General features: G+C 36.3%; 1 protein-coding gene across 6 annotated transcripts in view; it reads right to left on the bottom strand.

Moving 5' to 3' along the window:
* Nucleotides 1-15,632, bottom strand: part of LOC119084184 (adenylyl cyclase 78C) — a 58,267-nt gene that overhangs the window by 37,934 nt on the left and 4,701 nt on the right. For 2 of the 6 annotated variants that reach the window (XM_037194054.1, XM_037194053.1), the window contains exon 1: nt 11,295-11,813. In XM_037194054.1, the coding sequence (XP_037049949.1) occupies nt 11,295-11,383 (89 nt within the window). In that variant the 5' untranslated portion in view covers nt 11,384-11,813. Of the gene's footprint in view, nt 1-2,828; nt 3,121-11,294; nt 11,814-15,632 lie in introns of those variants that run through there. The other 4 variants (XM_037194049.1, XM_037194051.1, XM_037194050.1 and 1 more) reach the window with 3 other exon arrangements.

Raw genomic sequence — 15,632 nt, 5'->3', positions numbered from 1 at the left:
AGAAGAAGTTAGCAGAGACTGGTTGATCATTCGGTGGTCGAATCGATGGTTGTCGTAACAATCCAGAAACATCAGTAAAGAGTAGTGAATCGTGGTGTGGTTTCCTCATCAATTCGGATACCACAGGTGGGAGTGTCAAAAATATTATGGAGAGTGATTTCACTCTAGTCAAAACAGTAGGAAAAAGTCATCAAAGTATTCCTTTAAATTAAAATTGGTCACATAAGCCTTGAAATCAGTATAAATACAAGGTTTTGTATGGAAGAAGGATCAGAATAAACACAACTACTGAACGGGCAACATGCTCTAAGTAACGAGTTTCATTCTCAAAGTAGATGTACTGGCACATGCGTGTTGGGGAGAATATCCCTCCAGTACAAGTAGAACCATCGATGCAGCGGCCGACCGACGAATTAAGAAGAATTTGTTAAAATTCTTGACATGGCGCCCAACGTGTGTGGAAGGTTCGTGACATTGGTGGTCCCGTAGCAGCAGCAGCAGCATGAGCTATTCAAGGCGTAACATTGGTCGTGGTGTTACACGCTGGTTGGTCGAGTCAATCGAATCAGATTGGTGGTCGTCGTAACGCCCAGCAACGAAGGTCAACTGGCAGGCGTCATTGACAACGAGACGGCAGTCGCAAGACGTAAGTCCAACAGTAACAAAGCGGCAGTCGCAAGACGTAAGTCCAACAGTAACAAGCGTAACATTGGTCGTGGTGTTACATGCTGGTTGGTCGAGTCGATTTGGTGGAAGAATCGGATTGATGGTCGTCGTAGTACCCAGCAAAGAACGTCAATTGGCAGCAGCACAAAGAAGAATTAGCAGTTTGGTAACATTGGTCGTGGTGTTACAAGGCTGGTTGATCGAGTCAACTTGGATATTGATGGTCGTCGTAATACCCAGCAAAGGACGTCAATTGGCAGCAGCAAGAGGAAAAGGTCACAGAAGAGAAGAAATTAGCAAGGCTGGTTGGTCGAGTCAATTTGGTGGAAGAATCGAATTGATGGTCGTCGTAACGCCCAGCAAAAGAAGTCGTTAACAGCAGCAGCAAGTTGAGGATGGTCAGTACAAGAGGAAGGCTGGTTGATCGAGTCATTTGATGGTCAAAATCAAATTGATGGTCGTCGTAACGTCAAAGATTCATTGTCAGGCGTCATTAGCAGCAAGAAGAAGAAAGTTATAGAAGGGAGAAATGAGCATGGCTGGTTGGTCGAATCAATTTGGAGATTGATGGTCGTCGTAACGCCCAGCAGAGCAGGTCATTGACAGCGGAAAAAAGACCAGAGTCGGCAGAAGAATTAGCAAGTCTGGTTGGTCGAGTCAATTCGGAAATTGATGGTCGTCGTAACGCCCAGAGGAGAAGGTCAATTGGTAAGCGTCATCGGCAGCAGCAAAAAGAGTAAAGTCGGCAGGAGAATTGGAGCAAGCTGGTTGGTCGAACCAATTTGGTAGCGACACCGAATTGATGGGCGTCGTAACGCCCAGCAGAGATGGTCAATTGGCACGAAGAAAGATAGCACAGTCTGAAGGGAGAACTTCAATTTCAATTGGCAGAAATCTATGGGCATAGCAGCACGAAGATAAATAGCAGCCTGGTTGGTCGAATCATTCGGTGGTCGAATGATGGTTGTAACAATCAAGAAACGTTAACAGCAAAGAAAGTGAAAAGCATGTTATGGTTTCCTCAACATTTCGGATACCATAGGTGGGAGAGTCAAAGCATTGGTAAAATTCGCATAACATCAGTCATTAGCAAGCATTGGTTCAAACGGAAGCATTGGTAAAATTCGCATTGGCAAAAGACAACAGTCGAATTAGCATATTTTCGTTTTGGAGTTTCCTCGAGACCTACGGAAACTGGTGGGAGTGTCGAAAATATTATTAGCAGTCACTGGCAAGTGTTTTCACTTTACTAAAATCACAAATCAAAGTGTCCTTTTCAATTGAATAAGATCAAGTAGACATCGAAAAGGCCTATAAATACGGCGAATTTATATGAAAAAGATTCAGAATAAACACAACTACTGAACGGGCAACATGCCCTAAGTAACGAGTTTTTCTCAAGTAGATGTACTGGCACATGCGTGTTGGGGAGAATATCCCTCCAGTACAAGTAGAAACAGTGGAACCATCAATGCAGCGGCCGACGAACAAAGAAGAATTTGTTAAAATTCTTGACAATCACCCGGAAACGTTATTGCTAAGAAAAAGCGTATTTTGTTCAATAACTCCTGCTGAAAACCTCTCATTCGCTAAAAAAAAGCCTTTCAGCATGCGTTAGTAAAATAACTATATCAAACAACGCAACGAAAATAACTATATTTTGTGCTGCTCTGCCTATTCAGGTAACGAGCACTTGAGTTATACCGAGAACTCTATTGAAATTTCGATTTTAATGAGTTGGTTTATTAAGTAATGTTATCGGGGTAGCGCATTGAAACAGTTTTAATTTTATTTCCACTTGTTGCGTTAAAAAAAAAAGTTTAGTTTATCCAAAACCATACTGAAAAAGCTCAGAGCAGGCAAAAAACCATCCGCATTTGCACATTTTGCCGTTAACGAATAATTTACAATGTTGGAAGAACTTTTTTTTTCTGTTTTCATGTTGTTAGTTATTGACAGAGTGAGGAATTGTTCACGAGGAAAATAAACCTCGGTGGGTGTGTGTACAATAACCAATTTAAATATTGATGACCATGAGAAATGGAAATACGGAAATAAAACTAGATTCGTTCATAGCCACAAATATTGCTCCGTCCAAAGCTTTGATCTTCACAACAATGAACTATGGAAATCGAAAACTAACGAAAAGATTTTTTTTTTACCTTTTACCAAAATTGAAAAATCCTTCAGGTATAATCCGTTGGAAAACAATTTCTTTTCATATCACAAATTCAATTATAGGCTCGGGGTTTTATGATTTTACTTTTCTTTTAAAGAAGCACAAAATTACACTCGTTGTGTAAGCACTCAATGTCAATAGAATAACATTAAAAAAGGGTACATCACATAAAGACGACCTTAATCCGACCATAAATGTAGCATCAATAATAAATCTATTTGGATTATTCCTGTCCATCTCATCACCAACAAATTCACAATATACATATTGCGTTAACCGTTTTTATCCCGAGTCGTTACACACACACGACCGTCGACCAGTGTACTCGCGCTAATAAACGACCTCAAACTGAATCTACTTGCGAATCGACAAATTCAAAAAAAACGAAAATTGAAGATATATTTTCCACCCTCCAGAATATGAAAGTTTTTTTTTTTCATTCGGTTCTGTATATGAACGTTTAGGATGGGATATGAAATGCGAAGATAACGAGCATAGATATCGATAGGATCTATGGAAACGCTATCTGTTTAACATTTTTACTGTCAATCCAATCAACGTGTGTGTCGTGGGTTTTTATGCGTTCAGTGAAATGGATATGAATTTTAGTTCGATCGAAAACTCTTCGGATTATGCAATTCTGATGGAGCACAGTCACTTAGTGTTGTCCTCGTTCAGTACCGGGAACGTTGGTTCATGCTGTAATTAGCATTGTGCATTTGAGAAGGTCACGACAAATTTTATTCAACGTGACAGATTATCGATTGGTGTGGTATAAACGTTTCACCGGCGGTAATTATTTTGTATTTCTTCTAATCAAAGAGTTTCCAGCGAATTTCCAGAAAAAGCTCCTCTACGTTGGTAGTTTCAACTTAAATTTGCCTATATATTGAGGACATTAGTAGTCAGAGTTTATTCTGTCATTGCTATTGTAACCAGTAAGGTAGACGTCTTCAAAAGGCTAGGAACACCTCAAATCAGGTACATTTGTGAATATAATATAATAATTTCTTTGCAATAAGGAAGGGTAGGACGAGCCCGAAGGAAACATTTAAGCTACCAGTTATTGTTCATGTATACTCAAGTGCGGCACATGTGATATAACAGATTTTGTTTCTTTACTGACAAAAAAAAAGGTTTCATAATTTTACCTGTGCCAGGTAACTTTTTATCCAGGTAATCTACATTATTTGCAACAGCTTCTCAGTTACGTTTGAGGTTCATTATCAGTGAGCCGTCTAGGTAACTGTGACGACCACAAGTTTCTTACTGTTAATAAACACCGCGCAGGGTATGGCTATCACGAAGCAGTGGATGCGCTGAGTGCGTATTTCATTTACTTTTCACACCTTTACTATTCGTCCATGACGAGAATGAAATTTCGTAGCCTGGAGGCCGAATTCTTTTGGCGCTTTTTGATTTGAAGATTCTTCGGTCTCTCAATTTTTCTTTCTTTTTTTAATTTTTCTTAATTTTAAATTGTTTTTTTTTTTCCTTTTTTATCTTTTAGATCTTTTTTTGATCGATCCCATTGATAACGAAATAAATAAAATGTGTAGCTGGAGGAAACGTTACCTGCTACGTGTAGCACTTTTATAACCTTCTTTGCCAATGTACGTTTGATACTGTTAAGAGTAGCTTTGTTAGAGTTATTACCCGAACCCGACATCTTCCATCCTGAAAATGTCAAAATCTTTTACTTCGTTCGCTTTTACATTTTGCTATAAAAGAGAACACGTTTGCCAGAGCTTATATTGCTTTTTTATCGTCGTTATATTCGTGAATAATTCGTAATAGCGATATACCAAGAGTCCATTTTTTCCTTACCAAGATTTTTGCAATCAACAGACAGTCTTCGTGTCTAGTTTCTGGTTCACCACCACGGCAATTGCTTTAATTTATAAAAATGCACAGACTGCGAACATTGTCCTTCATTTTATCTATTTGTTTGCGTATATAAAGAAAACGCCTTCAATCTTAGCTTATAGATGTAGCACAGTACATCTGTGATAAATCGACACATTATTCCACATTCACAGCGAATAAAGAAGAAGGACATTTATTTAAAAAAAAGAGAGTAAAATGTCAACTGTTTCAGCAATGTGTTGCATACAATTCTTTTCGTATTTTGCATAAAATGTGTCTAGACCGTATACCATCAACACTGATAATATTGTGCACACTACTTGCAACAACATAGTAATATAAAAGTACGAAGTGGCTTGTTAGGAAAAATAAACATAAAGAAACCCGATGATAAATGCTACACAATGAAAGCTTTTAGCACAATTTCCTATCGCATGGCATAAAAGAATTGGTTCAGGGCTGACGATATCAGAAACGAAATGACGGATTGTAAATAGATTGTCAAGAAGGGAGTAGTAAACACGAGAGTCTGTGAATACAGAAATTTTGACTAATTGAAGCAACAAGCATTGCAAATAGAAAGAAAGAGAGTATTACGTCACGACAGTGTATACTGTAATTTCACCATTTTTACACTGTTTCTGTGATTACTAGGTTTCACCTTATGGATGATCGGGTCCCTCGACTTCAAAGTTGATTTCACTTCAAAGCCCCATTCGTCAAATTACGACTCCTATTAAAGGGAAATATAGGTGTTGTTGCTTATTACGCTCGATATGACTGTTAAGGTAGTGGATGGTCTCAGCTCAAAAGTTACACAGACACCCTTACAAGCTGTGGTTGATAAAAAATGTGCAACCCGTGTGAATGACGGCGCTCGCTTCGCTCTGGCCGTAATCACACTCGTTTTTTCGCATTTCTGTTTTTCTGTCTGACTTTCAGTCAGGGGAATTAGAGCAAAAAGTCTATTTGACTTAACCAAGGTGCTTTGCCCAGTGTATGATTCAAATAGCAATGCAATACGTTGAACATGTTTACTCCTTGTAACAGGACTAGCAAAAAACTTTTTTTTTCGTAAGGTTTGCTAACCGAACGACAAAAACTCAATGAGAGTTCAAATGCCAACTCGCTCATTTTTGTGTAGTCATATCAAATCATTCCTAACATAAATTATGTAAAGTTGAACGATTACCAGCTCATTCTACCCAGCAAACGTCTGTGACTCATCAGAAAAGCACATAAAATTGGAAGAAAATACGAATTACAAAACGTCGATTAATAAAAGTTTATTGTTTGATTGATTAATGACCGAACAAACAAACTAGCAAACAAATAAGAAATAAACCTAATCATAATATAAACGTCGAGCTATATACTACCGTCCCGTCCGCAATCACATTATACACGAGTGTCAACCATTTCGAGCAAAAATTCCGACAAAGAAATGTGCAAATTTCCTGTATATATTCTCTGTATGGCGCACACATGATGTGGGGGACTCTATCAGACACAATATATGTGTAAAAGGAAAGCTTAGGCATAAAACATTCATGGGACATGACCCCACATGCTTCAATAATTGTCATGGACTACAACACTTTTGGAACCAATGTGCGGTTTTGTTCTTTTGCTTTCCATTCTCAAGAAGAAGGAAAAGAAACAGTAAATTGAGTATTGTTCTAAATCAATATCAAATATTAAATAAACATCGGACATGGAACAATAATATTCTCAATGTATTCTACTATGAAGTAGCGAAGGAAAAAAGGGAAAAGAAAAATATTTTCTCAAATGTAAAAGAAGGATACCCTCGGAAGAAATCGAATTGAATTTAATGTTATTTAATCAATGCCACACTAATAAGTGCATTGATGTAGAAGTTGAAATTCATGGAATAATAACCAGAAATTAAACCGTTGTTCTCAATACATTTTGTTCAAAACGAAACCCACGAGGCAAGCTGACTTCAAAATCTATAACGAAATTTAAATCTTACGTTCAGCATGTCGATGGTAGATTTTGGGATTTTTTTTGTCTGCAATCCACAACAAATGAGTAAAACAACTCTTCAGGCGGACCAAAAACGTCAAATTCTCTCACCAGATAGAGTCAAAACGAAAGCCATTTTCCCACTTTTTCGTCCCAGTTACGTCAATTTTTGTTCGATTGCGCCTGAATAAAAAATAGTAGATGTTACTCGGACCAAAAAGGTGTAATTTTTGATCACGGTGGTGAAGACGACCAAGGATGAAAGGGAGCGTCACTGCTAAAGGTTAAATTGTAGACTGATTCAAAGCGTCTATATACCTGGCAAAATACTCATATAACTCAGACCGAAGACTCAACAGAAGACCGAAATCGGAAGCCTTTTCTATTGGACTTTTTTTATTTTTGCCCAGTAAGGTATTCGACCCCAGAAGCCAAAACCATTTTTAGAAAAATTCTTCGAAGTTTGTGTGGCTGGTAAGTGGTCATCAAATACCGAAAACATTCACTTTTCTTACAAAAATTTCTTCAGTTACGCGAGCCGTACAGGGTCGTGTGGGGTGTCATCAGAAAGGTAATTGCATGTACTTCCGGGGCAAAGAGGGTCTTATTGGGTTTAAAATTCATCCACACTGAGATATGTACAGTTGAAGTTTTCAACCGAAAAAAGACTGAAAACTTACACTTTTCTTACAAAAATTTCTCGAGGTACACGAAGTGTTCATGGTCGTGTGGGGTGTCATTAGAAAGGTAATTGCATGTACTTTCAGGGCAAATAGAAAATATTGGGGTTTGGAAGCATATACGACGAATTATAAGAAGTTGAAATGTTTCAGTGCTTATATTGAATCGCAGATGCTACCAAACTTCCATAAGCTCTAGTTTCCCTGAAAGTATATGCAATTACCTTCCTAATGACACCTCACACGACAATGCACGTTTCGTGTACCTCGAGAAATTTCTGTATGAAAAGTGTGAGTTTTCAGTCTTTTTTCGGTTGAAAACGTCAACTGTACATATCTCAGTGTGGATGAATTTTAAACCTATTAAGACCTTATTTGCCCCGAAAGTACATGCAATTACCTTTCTAATGACACCCCACACGACCCTGTACGGCTCGTGTACCTGGAGAAATTTCTGTAAGAAAAGTCCATGTTTTGAGTTTTCTATCACCTCCCACCAGCCACACAAGCTTCGTAGAATTTTTCTAAAAATTGTTTTGTCTTCTGGTGTCGAATACCTTACTGGGAACATTTGAAAAATTCCAATATAAAAGGCTTCCGATTACGGTCTTCTGTTTTTCAGAAGAATCCCTCTTAAGATTTAATACACAGATAGAAATATGGACACACATCTTAATTTGTTAGATATTAAAAGTATGCCGTTTGCGACCGAATCATTTTTAGAATTAAAATTCGATTGCCACAGGGATTGCTTGTACGTGTCAATGGGAGAATTAAATTTTAATCTTTTACGTCCCACTAATTTTTTTAAATTCATTTTTCTGTGCTGTATAAACTTTATACTATAAAGGTCTGATTTAAATCAGTAATAGTGAAACAAAAGGAAACTGAAATTACAAAATATTTTCAATCATGCTGTAAACGGCAACATATAATGAAAAACTATGGTTACATGAACATGAAATGTGTTTTGTAATTAGCAACTAAACAGAAACTCTGTTAAATTGAAAACTGGAAACAGTAACTTGACATGGTGTAGAATGGCTAACAAAGGACTTTCAATTAATGTTTACACAATTAAAGCAGAGATTTCAAAGCAATCACAATGCACCATCGACCGCGCTGCTCGCCTCGATAGATTGTTTATTTGTTCGGAGAAATTTGCAATCGATAGCATAAAACAATCTGGTCTTTGCGCTGCTAAAGCTAGCAATTTAAACATAATGATAACTTGTCAAGCTTCAGTACATCAAATTAATACGAATGGAATGAATGTATAAAATGGCATGTTCGTAAATAATGAATGTAATTGCGGTTTTCCAACGCACTCCAAGGTCAGGCAAAGGAACAGATTTCGTTACTGTCGTTTGGCCTCTTATTTTGTTTCGCAGTGGCTTATACCTACAAAAAATAGTAGATTACATTGGATGTTGCGGAGGTAGTTCATTACATGAGGTATCAATTCTGTGATACGAGCCGATCTCGCAAGTGTGGTTTTCAGCAACAAGCTTTGGAAACGGTTATTTTGACAAGTGTAGAGTTTATGCAACTACACCAACTACACGAGTCAAAATAACCGTTTCCAAAACGAGTTGGTTAAAACCACACGAGTAAGTTAGCGAGTTCACAAAATTGATTCCAAGTGTAATGAATTACCAAGTAGCATCCAATGTATGCTGTTTTTTTGCCTATCCACCCGGAATATTGTCGTTGCATGTAAATTTTCCCACCCAAGGACCTGACAGTTCAAAACCAAAAGTGTTACTGGAACACTGTTAAAGAAGACAACTGGCAGATTCTTGAACATCAAAAGATTATAGATCATTGTCAGTGTCGTTTGAGATGTCTAATCAGGGACTATTTTAGGGAAAACGTTTTCCCGATTTTCCTCATTTTCCCTAATTTTCCTGATTTTCCCAATTTTCCCAATTTTTCCTTATTTTCCTGAATTTTTCCGATTTTCCTAATTTTTCCCGATTTTCCCGATTTTATGTTAACTCTAAATTACACTTCAAAACTCTCTTCCAGATTTAATGGGTAAATAAAATAAATGGCTTGATAGTGGTGGACGATTTCCTGAAAGTATTTTTTGTCATCTCAAAGTGGATTGAAACCATCGAGTCCTTTTTTCTCTCCAATGAAGAAAATACCTTGTAGTGAATAGCGAACTAGACCCGCATCTCGATATTTCACGTTATCTAAATACTAATGTAAGTCTCTTAGACTTCTTCAATCAATAATAAATAGAATTCTATCTGAAATCACATAATGAGTACTGACGAAACGATTTTGTTAGTAAAGAAAGACCAAGACCCGCCAAACTCATTTTTTATATGAACTTTTTGTACAGTAGTGCGTAAATGGATGTTCATATATGACGTTTGGAAAAATGAAGATCCCACTCCTGTACATAAAATCTTGTTGCTAACTTGTGCCTAAACTGGACTCGGCTTCGCCTCGGATTGACAATTTTTACATATATTGATATTTTGCGCAAAATTTCCAATTAGGCACATGTCATCAAAATATCGATTGTTAAAATGAAGCGGAAATATAGAACCGCCACTTCTGGCTTTTTATATTCGACTGTCCGTTCCGTTGTTTAAACTAATTTTCCGAAAAAAACCGTTGCATTTTTGAGGCATAAAGTAGAACAATTTTTTAGTTTCAAATAATGACCAACTAAACACAATTTCATTAAATCGCAACTTTGTCCATAATCACCGTGCAAGGTGAACTCACTCGAAATTCATTTAACTAGATACTCCAGAATCATAAGCTAAACTTTCCAGTCAACCGCTAACTCTACATGACAAATGATATCTAATAACTCGGTCAGGCTTATTATCTCCATCACTTAGCAACCAGCAACCTTTAGCAATCAGGGATTTAAATACTTCGTTCGGTATCGGATAAAATTCGTCTAGACCGAGAGGAAATCATTGAAAGAAGTTGCAAAAGAGTTGCACACGTTAAGAAGAGTTGCAAAAGAGTTACAATTTTTAGTGACTATTAACTATGTCAAGGATGTTAATCATTTTAAAGATCACCACTACTGTCCCGTAGTATGCCAGCTCCAAATTCCATTTCGTATTCTAAATATGACGAATATTAAAAACATCAGCGCAGAATATAATTCAAACCAAATAATTTTTTTCGCTCTAGTTAGTTAATCCTTCACAATGAGATTGTGAAATTTTGGTAAATGTTTCGAAATTGCAAACTTCTCGTTGTTCCTCAAATAAAATAATCTAGATTGACTGATGACTTTATAGAACCCCCAAACATCTACAATTAGTACAAAACACCCGACAACTGTGGCGGCTGACAAACGAATATTGAATTCAAAATGCTTAGGTTTACGCAATAAAAAAAATATTTTTTTTATTATCTCTTTAGTTTTCCCTATTTTCCTTATAATTTTCCTCAATTTTCCCAATTTTCCTTAATTTTCCCCATTTTTCCCTATTTTCCTTAATTTTCCCGATTTTCTCTAAAATTTTCCCTAAAATAGTCCCTGTGTCTAATGCGCTATCACTTTCACAAAGCTAACCACAATGTTACAGAAATTTATATGAAGCTGTCATTGTTTGAGGTTAGATAATAGATAAATTGATGGTGAACAAGAGTGTTTGTAACCTCTTTTGAATGGTTGTACTTAAACACCTAATTGTACTTAATCGCCTTCGGCTCTGTCTGGAAACTTCTCACACGCTAAAAAAGACTTTTAGTCCTAGGTACGAAATGTACTATTAGCAGACCTCCTCGGTGATGACCCCTCACCTTATCGTAGGAAGTGAATTATTTTGTATGAAAATAGGAAGCTGTTGTGCTTCTAACGATTGACAGTCTTGAACAACACAGTCTTACAATTAACTTAGAAAATAAAACAAGGAAAAAATTTGATTCATTACCTTAAAGCCTTCCGTTCCGCCTCCTCTTCCTCCTCTTCGGACTCATCAGCTTCCAAATTGTCAGATTTATGTGGCACATCGCAATCCATTTTAATTTTCTTCAAAATCAAAATCCACACTCCAAGGTTATTAAATCACACACAAAATGCGATCTTAATACCAATCAGTGATTCACTACATTTTCCAGTCTTTTTTTTCAAACACTTTTCACTTCCACCATATCGTTCAAAGTTTGTTTTTTAATAATTTAATTCGAAATATAAATTTCTATAAATATAGAATCGATCCAGTTAAAATATACACACAGCCATGCGATAGATTATAATAATCGCCTAAGCAATCAAAACAATTTTTTTTTCATTTTTTTTAAATACAAATTTCTTTCCCAGACACGTTTGATTAAACTTCGAACGGAAACAGATTTATTTCCAAACATCCGACACTCGGCTCTATGCATTAATTTAGTCGTCAGTTTTTATAGTATATTTAAGAAACACAAAAAATTAATAACATAATTGCCTATATTTGACCTATCCCGTTCGATAGCAAAACGAAAATTAAGATTATTTATACGAACGTTAATGGTATCCGTTCATTTGATTTTTTCTTTGTGTCAATCAAACAACAGTTAAAGGGAGCAGTAAAAGCATGCGGATTCAATGCAAAAATTGAATTCATTTTTCTGTAAGTCAATCGGTCGATCTTGACCTAATTCTGGTCAAACGCAAAAAAAAATACGAGAACCTAGGACAGTCTTGTACAAGGCTGTAAACTTTGTCGCAATTGTATTAGATACGCAGGAAGAAAATTACAAGTTCACTCGGCATACAACTTACATGGAGAGTAGAGTCATCTTACGGTTTTCAAGTTTTACGACTATATCAACTTATAAATTGTAATAGAAAATCGCATGCTCCCTCTTCATTACTGCCTTACTCATTGTTTATATTTTTGAAAGATCTTTTCATCCCAGCAGAGATGTCGTTTGGCATGATCTACATTAAGAGCAATCTACACATCGGTAAATTGTTACCTACATTTGGGCGCAAAATTGTCATTGTTTTGATGATAATGTTGTTCTCGCATCCTTTACTGAAAAAATACGAATTAACATCGTGTTGGCTTTCAATAAAAAATTTCCTGAAATATCGAGTTTTCTCGGACCTAGGAACATTACCATAAACATTTCAAATTTTTCTGATAGCTAACACATTTGAACACCAAACGATGTTCGAACTTTTTCAGAAAAGGATGCGAGTCCAACATTATCTGCGAAATAGTAACTTTGCGCCCAAATGTAGGCAACAATTTAGCCATGTATAGATTGCTGTTAATGTAAATCATTTCACGAATTTCCTCGAAATTTCACCAATTTTCACTAAGTTTAGAACTCGCAAAAATCATGAAATTGTGTGAAATTCCACAAAAATTCGTGAAACTTAACGAAAACATTAACTCGTAGGCTTTGATCTTTGGACATTAAGGTTCAGTGTAAGGTCCCATGCTAGTGTAATCTAGCAATCGTAAATTGTTACTCGCGCCCCTTTATCTGTTAAATGTTCCAGTTCTAGTTCCAAGACAGCAAAGCTCGTAGTTATTTGAACTTGTGCTGGCTGCAATGGTAATTTTTTTTTTCCACGAAATTGAATGAAAAAGTCTGAATCTTTCCTCCTTCACAAATTCCACTATAATCTGTTATCGACAACAAAAATAAACCATGAGCGTTGGCTAAATGTTGTCTTATATAGAAAAATATTTACCAAAACGAAGGAAGTAAAAGATTTTGAAGGAAACATTGGGAGATAACTTTAACATTCGAAATAACAGATTTAATAATAAATATTTTGCACCTGTGTCCAAATGTTCATTTGGACGAGTTGGTGCCTGTTGCTATAAATAAATCTAATTTTGATTGAGGAAAGGGAAATATGCCAATTTGTATGAATTCTAAGTTAAAAGGATGCATCAGGATTTGCCCTATTAGCTCACACGGCCAGTACAGGTCTGTGTTAAGCCGGTATCATTTATCGCGCCACTCAAAACACTCTGATAATTTTTGTTCACATTGAATTTAAGAAGAGCGAAGTATATCCATAATCGACAGAATGTTTTCGTTGAAAATAATCTTATGACTTTGTGGGTAAACACAAGCAGCGTGAAATAATAGCTCGTCAGAGAAAGAGAGAATCATTAAAAAAATGTATAATTGAATAAACAAAATTAAATTACTAAACTAAAAATAAATGAAAAGATAAGCGAGCGAACGAATTTTATTAATTTTTATGTTTCTTTGTATATGAGGCTGCAATATGTAATGTTTGTGAACTTAAGATTATCTGCATACACCGGTAGGATGCTGTAAGTTGGAAATTTTAATTGTATTTCGTAAAGAACAAAAGCAAATGGAAGGCTGCTGAGAATTATACAGTTTAAACGTTCTGTTATCAATTTGTCGAAAGTCATCTTGGGCTTGTAATAAAACTAATTAAATCGCATGGATGTAGTCAAGACCGATTAATGAGTGTATCCCGTGTTAACGTCGTTGCAAGTTCAATTGATTGTATGTTTACATTCTTGCAAAATTCGTCAAAAAGACGAAATAACTTAATTGAATACACGAGGAAGCTTCTACATTCCAAAAACGTGCAGAATCAAAAAAACAGCCCTAATATGTTTCTAAATCAATACAAACCGCCAATACAGCGTGGATTTGAACAATAATTCTCAATAGATCATCTTCAAGCGCTACTTTCAGACGTAACCTCACTTAAGTTTCGCTATAAATGTTTCCTTCATTCATTCATTTGAAGTCTTGATCGAAAATATCAAGTTTTGTTAGCAAATGATTTGAATTTTTGAGCTTAAAAAAACGATAGGTCTGTAGTGCCATGCCATCACTGATTTTTGAGGGAGTAACGAGACCAATTTCCAAAATCTATAAATTGATCAATGTGAATGAAGGTGACACTAAGGACAATTGTTCAAACTTATTTGATTACGAGGAGCACAATAAAGATGTCAATAGTAAATTACTGTCTTCCCACTTGTAATTGGCAACGTTTAAAATATCGAATGTCCTGTGTAGTTGTGAACCACTCAACCGCAACCTTAAGTGCGAATTGTACAGATTTTTGGAGGGGTCAATGTGAACAGCAACTGGAGAAGAAGATACAACCATGAGCTGTATCAGCTTTACAACGAGCCTGATATAGTCAAATTCATCAAAATCAATCGATTAAGATGGCTCGGTCATGTACAAAGAATGAAAGAGGAACGTGTACCACTGAAACAGCTAAATACAAATCCCGATGGAAGACCCAGAGCGAGATGGAAAGGTGCAATTGAGTCTGATCTAAAAGTACTAAGAGTGAGCGACTGGCGAACGTTGGCGCGGAATAGGTCCGATTGGAGAAGATTGCTGGAAGAGGCCAAAACCAATGGTAGGTTGTAGTGCCCGCCTAAGTAAGTAAATAAGTAAGTAAGTAAGTAAGTAAGTAAGTAAGTAAGTAAGTAGTGTGTAGTTGTGATGTAGAATCACTTTTTTGTTTGCAGATCCGTACTGGCCATATGTGACGACTTTTCAAACCACAAGTGCGCTTTTGTAATTTTCCTTCAATTAGCTATATTGGCGTTCTGCGGAATTGTTTTTTGGAACCTTATCTTCCCTACAAACGATTTTTACTAAATTTCACAAGACCACCTTTCGGTGGCCAGTCCGGTCCTGCTTGTCAGTAGTTGTTATGTTCAGCTATGTATTAACTCATACAGTCACATTAAGCTGTCATAGACGGCAAGCATAGTTACAGTCTTACTATCTGATCTATTACTTCATTTGTTTTAACCATGCTTTTTGCTATATGAGACCTCTTTAGTCGATAACAGATGACAGCCGTCTGAAACAGGTTATACTGAAAGTTTGTATGCAGACAGAATGAAATTCTGTTCTCTCCTGAGAATCGTGTTCAGCTGCAACACGACTACAATAACAGTTATCGATAACGACAACAAAAATAGTGACTATGTCGTTCTTATCTGGTCTTACAACACAGATTTTATATGAATCTCATGAATGCATCTCAAAAGCAAGATAAAACATGTTGCACAAATATTTTTCCGTTTAGTAAAGAAATTGCAGATGTTTTTAAAAGGACAATAACTAGATAGAACCAGATAGATTTTCATTGGTCTATGTTTTCCCTTTTTTCAAAATGCTAAAATGCAATTACATCACAATGTTCAATTTTCATGCTATCCTTTTACCCGTCTCGATGTTACTCATACTCTCATCCGAATCAATCGATTGCAATGCATGCACAGCTATTATTCAACAATAATATG

Source organism: Bradysia coprophila, unplaced genomic scaffold (assembly GCF_014529535.1).
Source record: "Bradysia coprophila strain Holo2 unplaced genomic scaffold, BU_Bcop_v1 contig_732, whole genome shotgun sequence".
In the NCBI taxonomy this organism is placed as follows: Eukaryota; Metazoa; Arthropoda; class Insecta; order Diptera; family Sciaridae; genus Bradysia; species Bradysia coprophila.
Note: the sequence above shows the minus strand (reverse complement) of the source record. Positions and strands in the feature narration are given on the sequence as shown.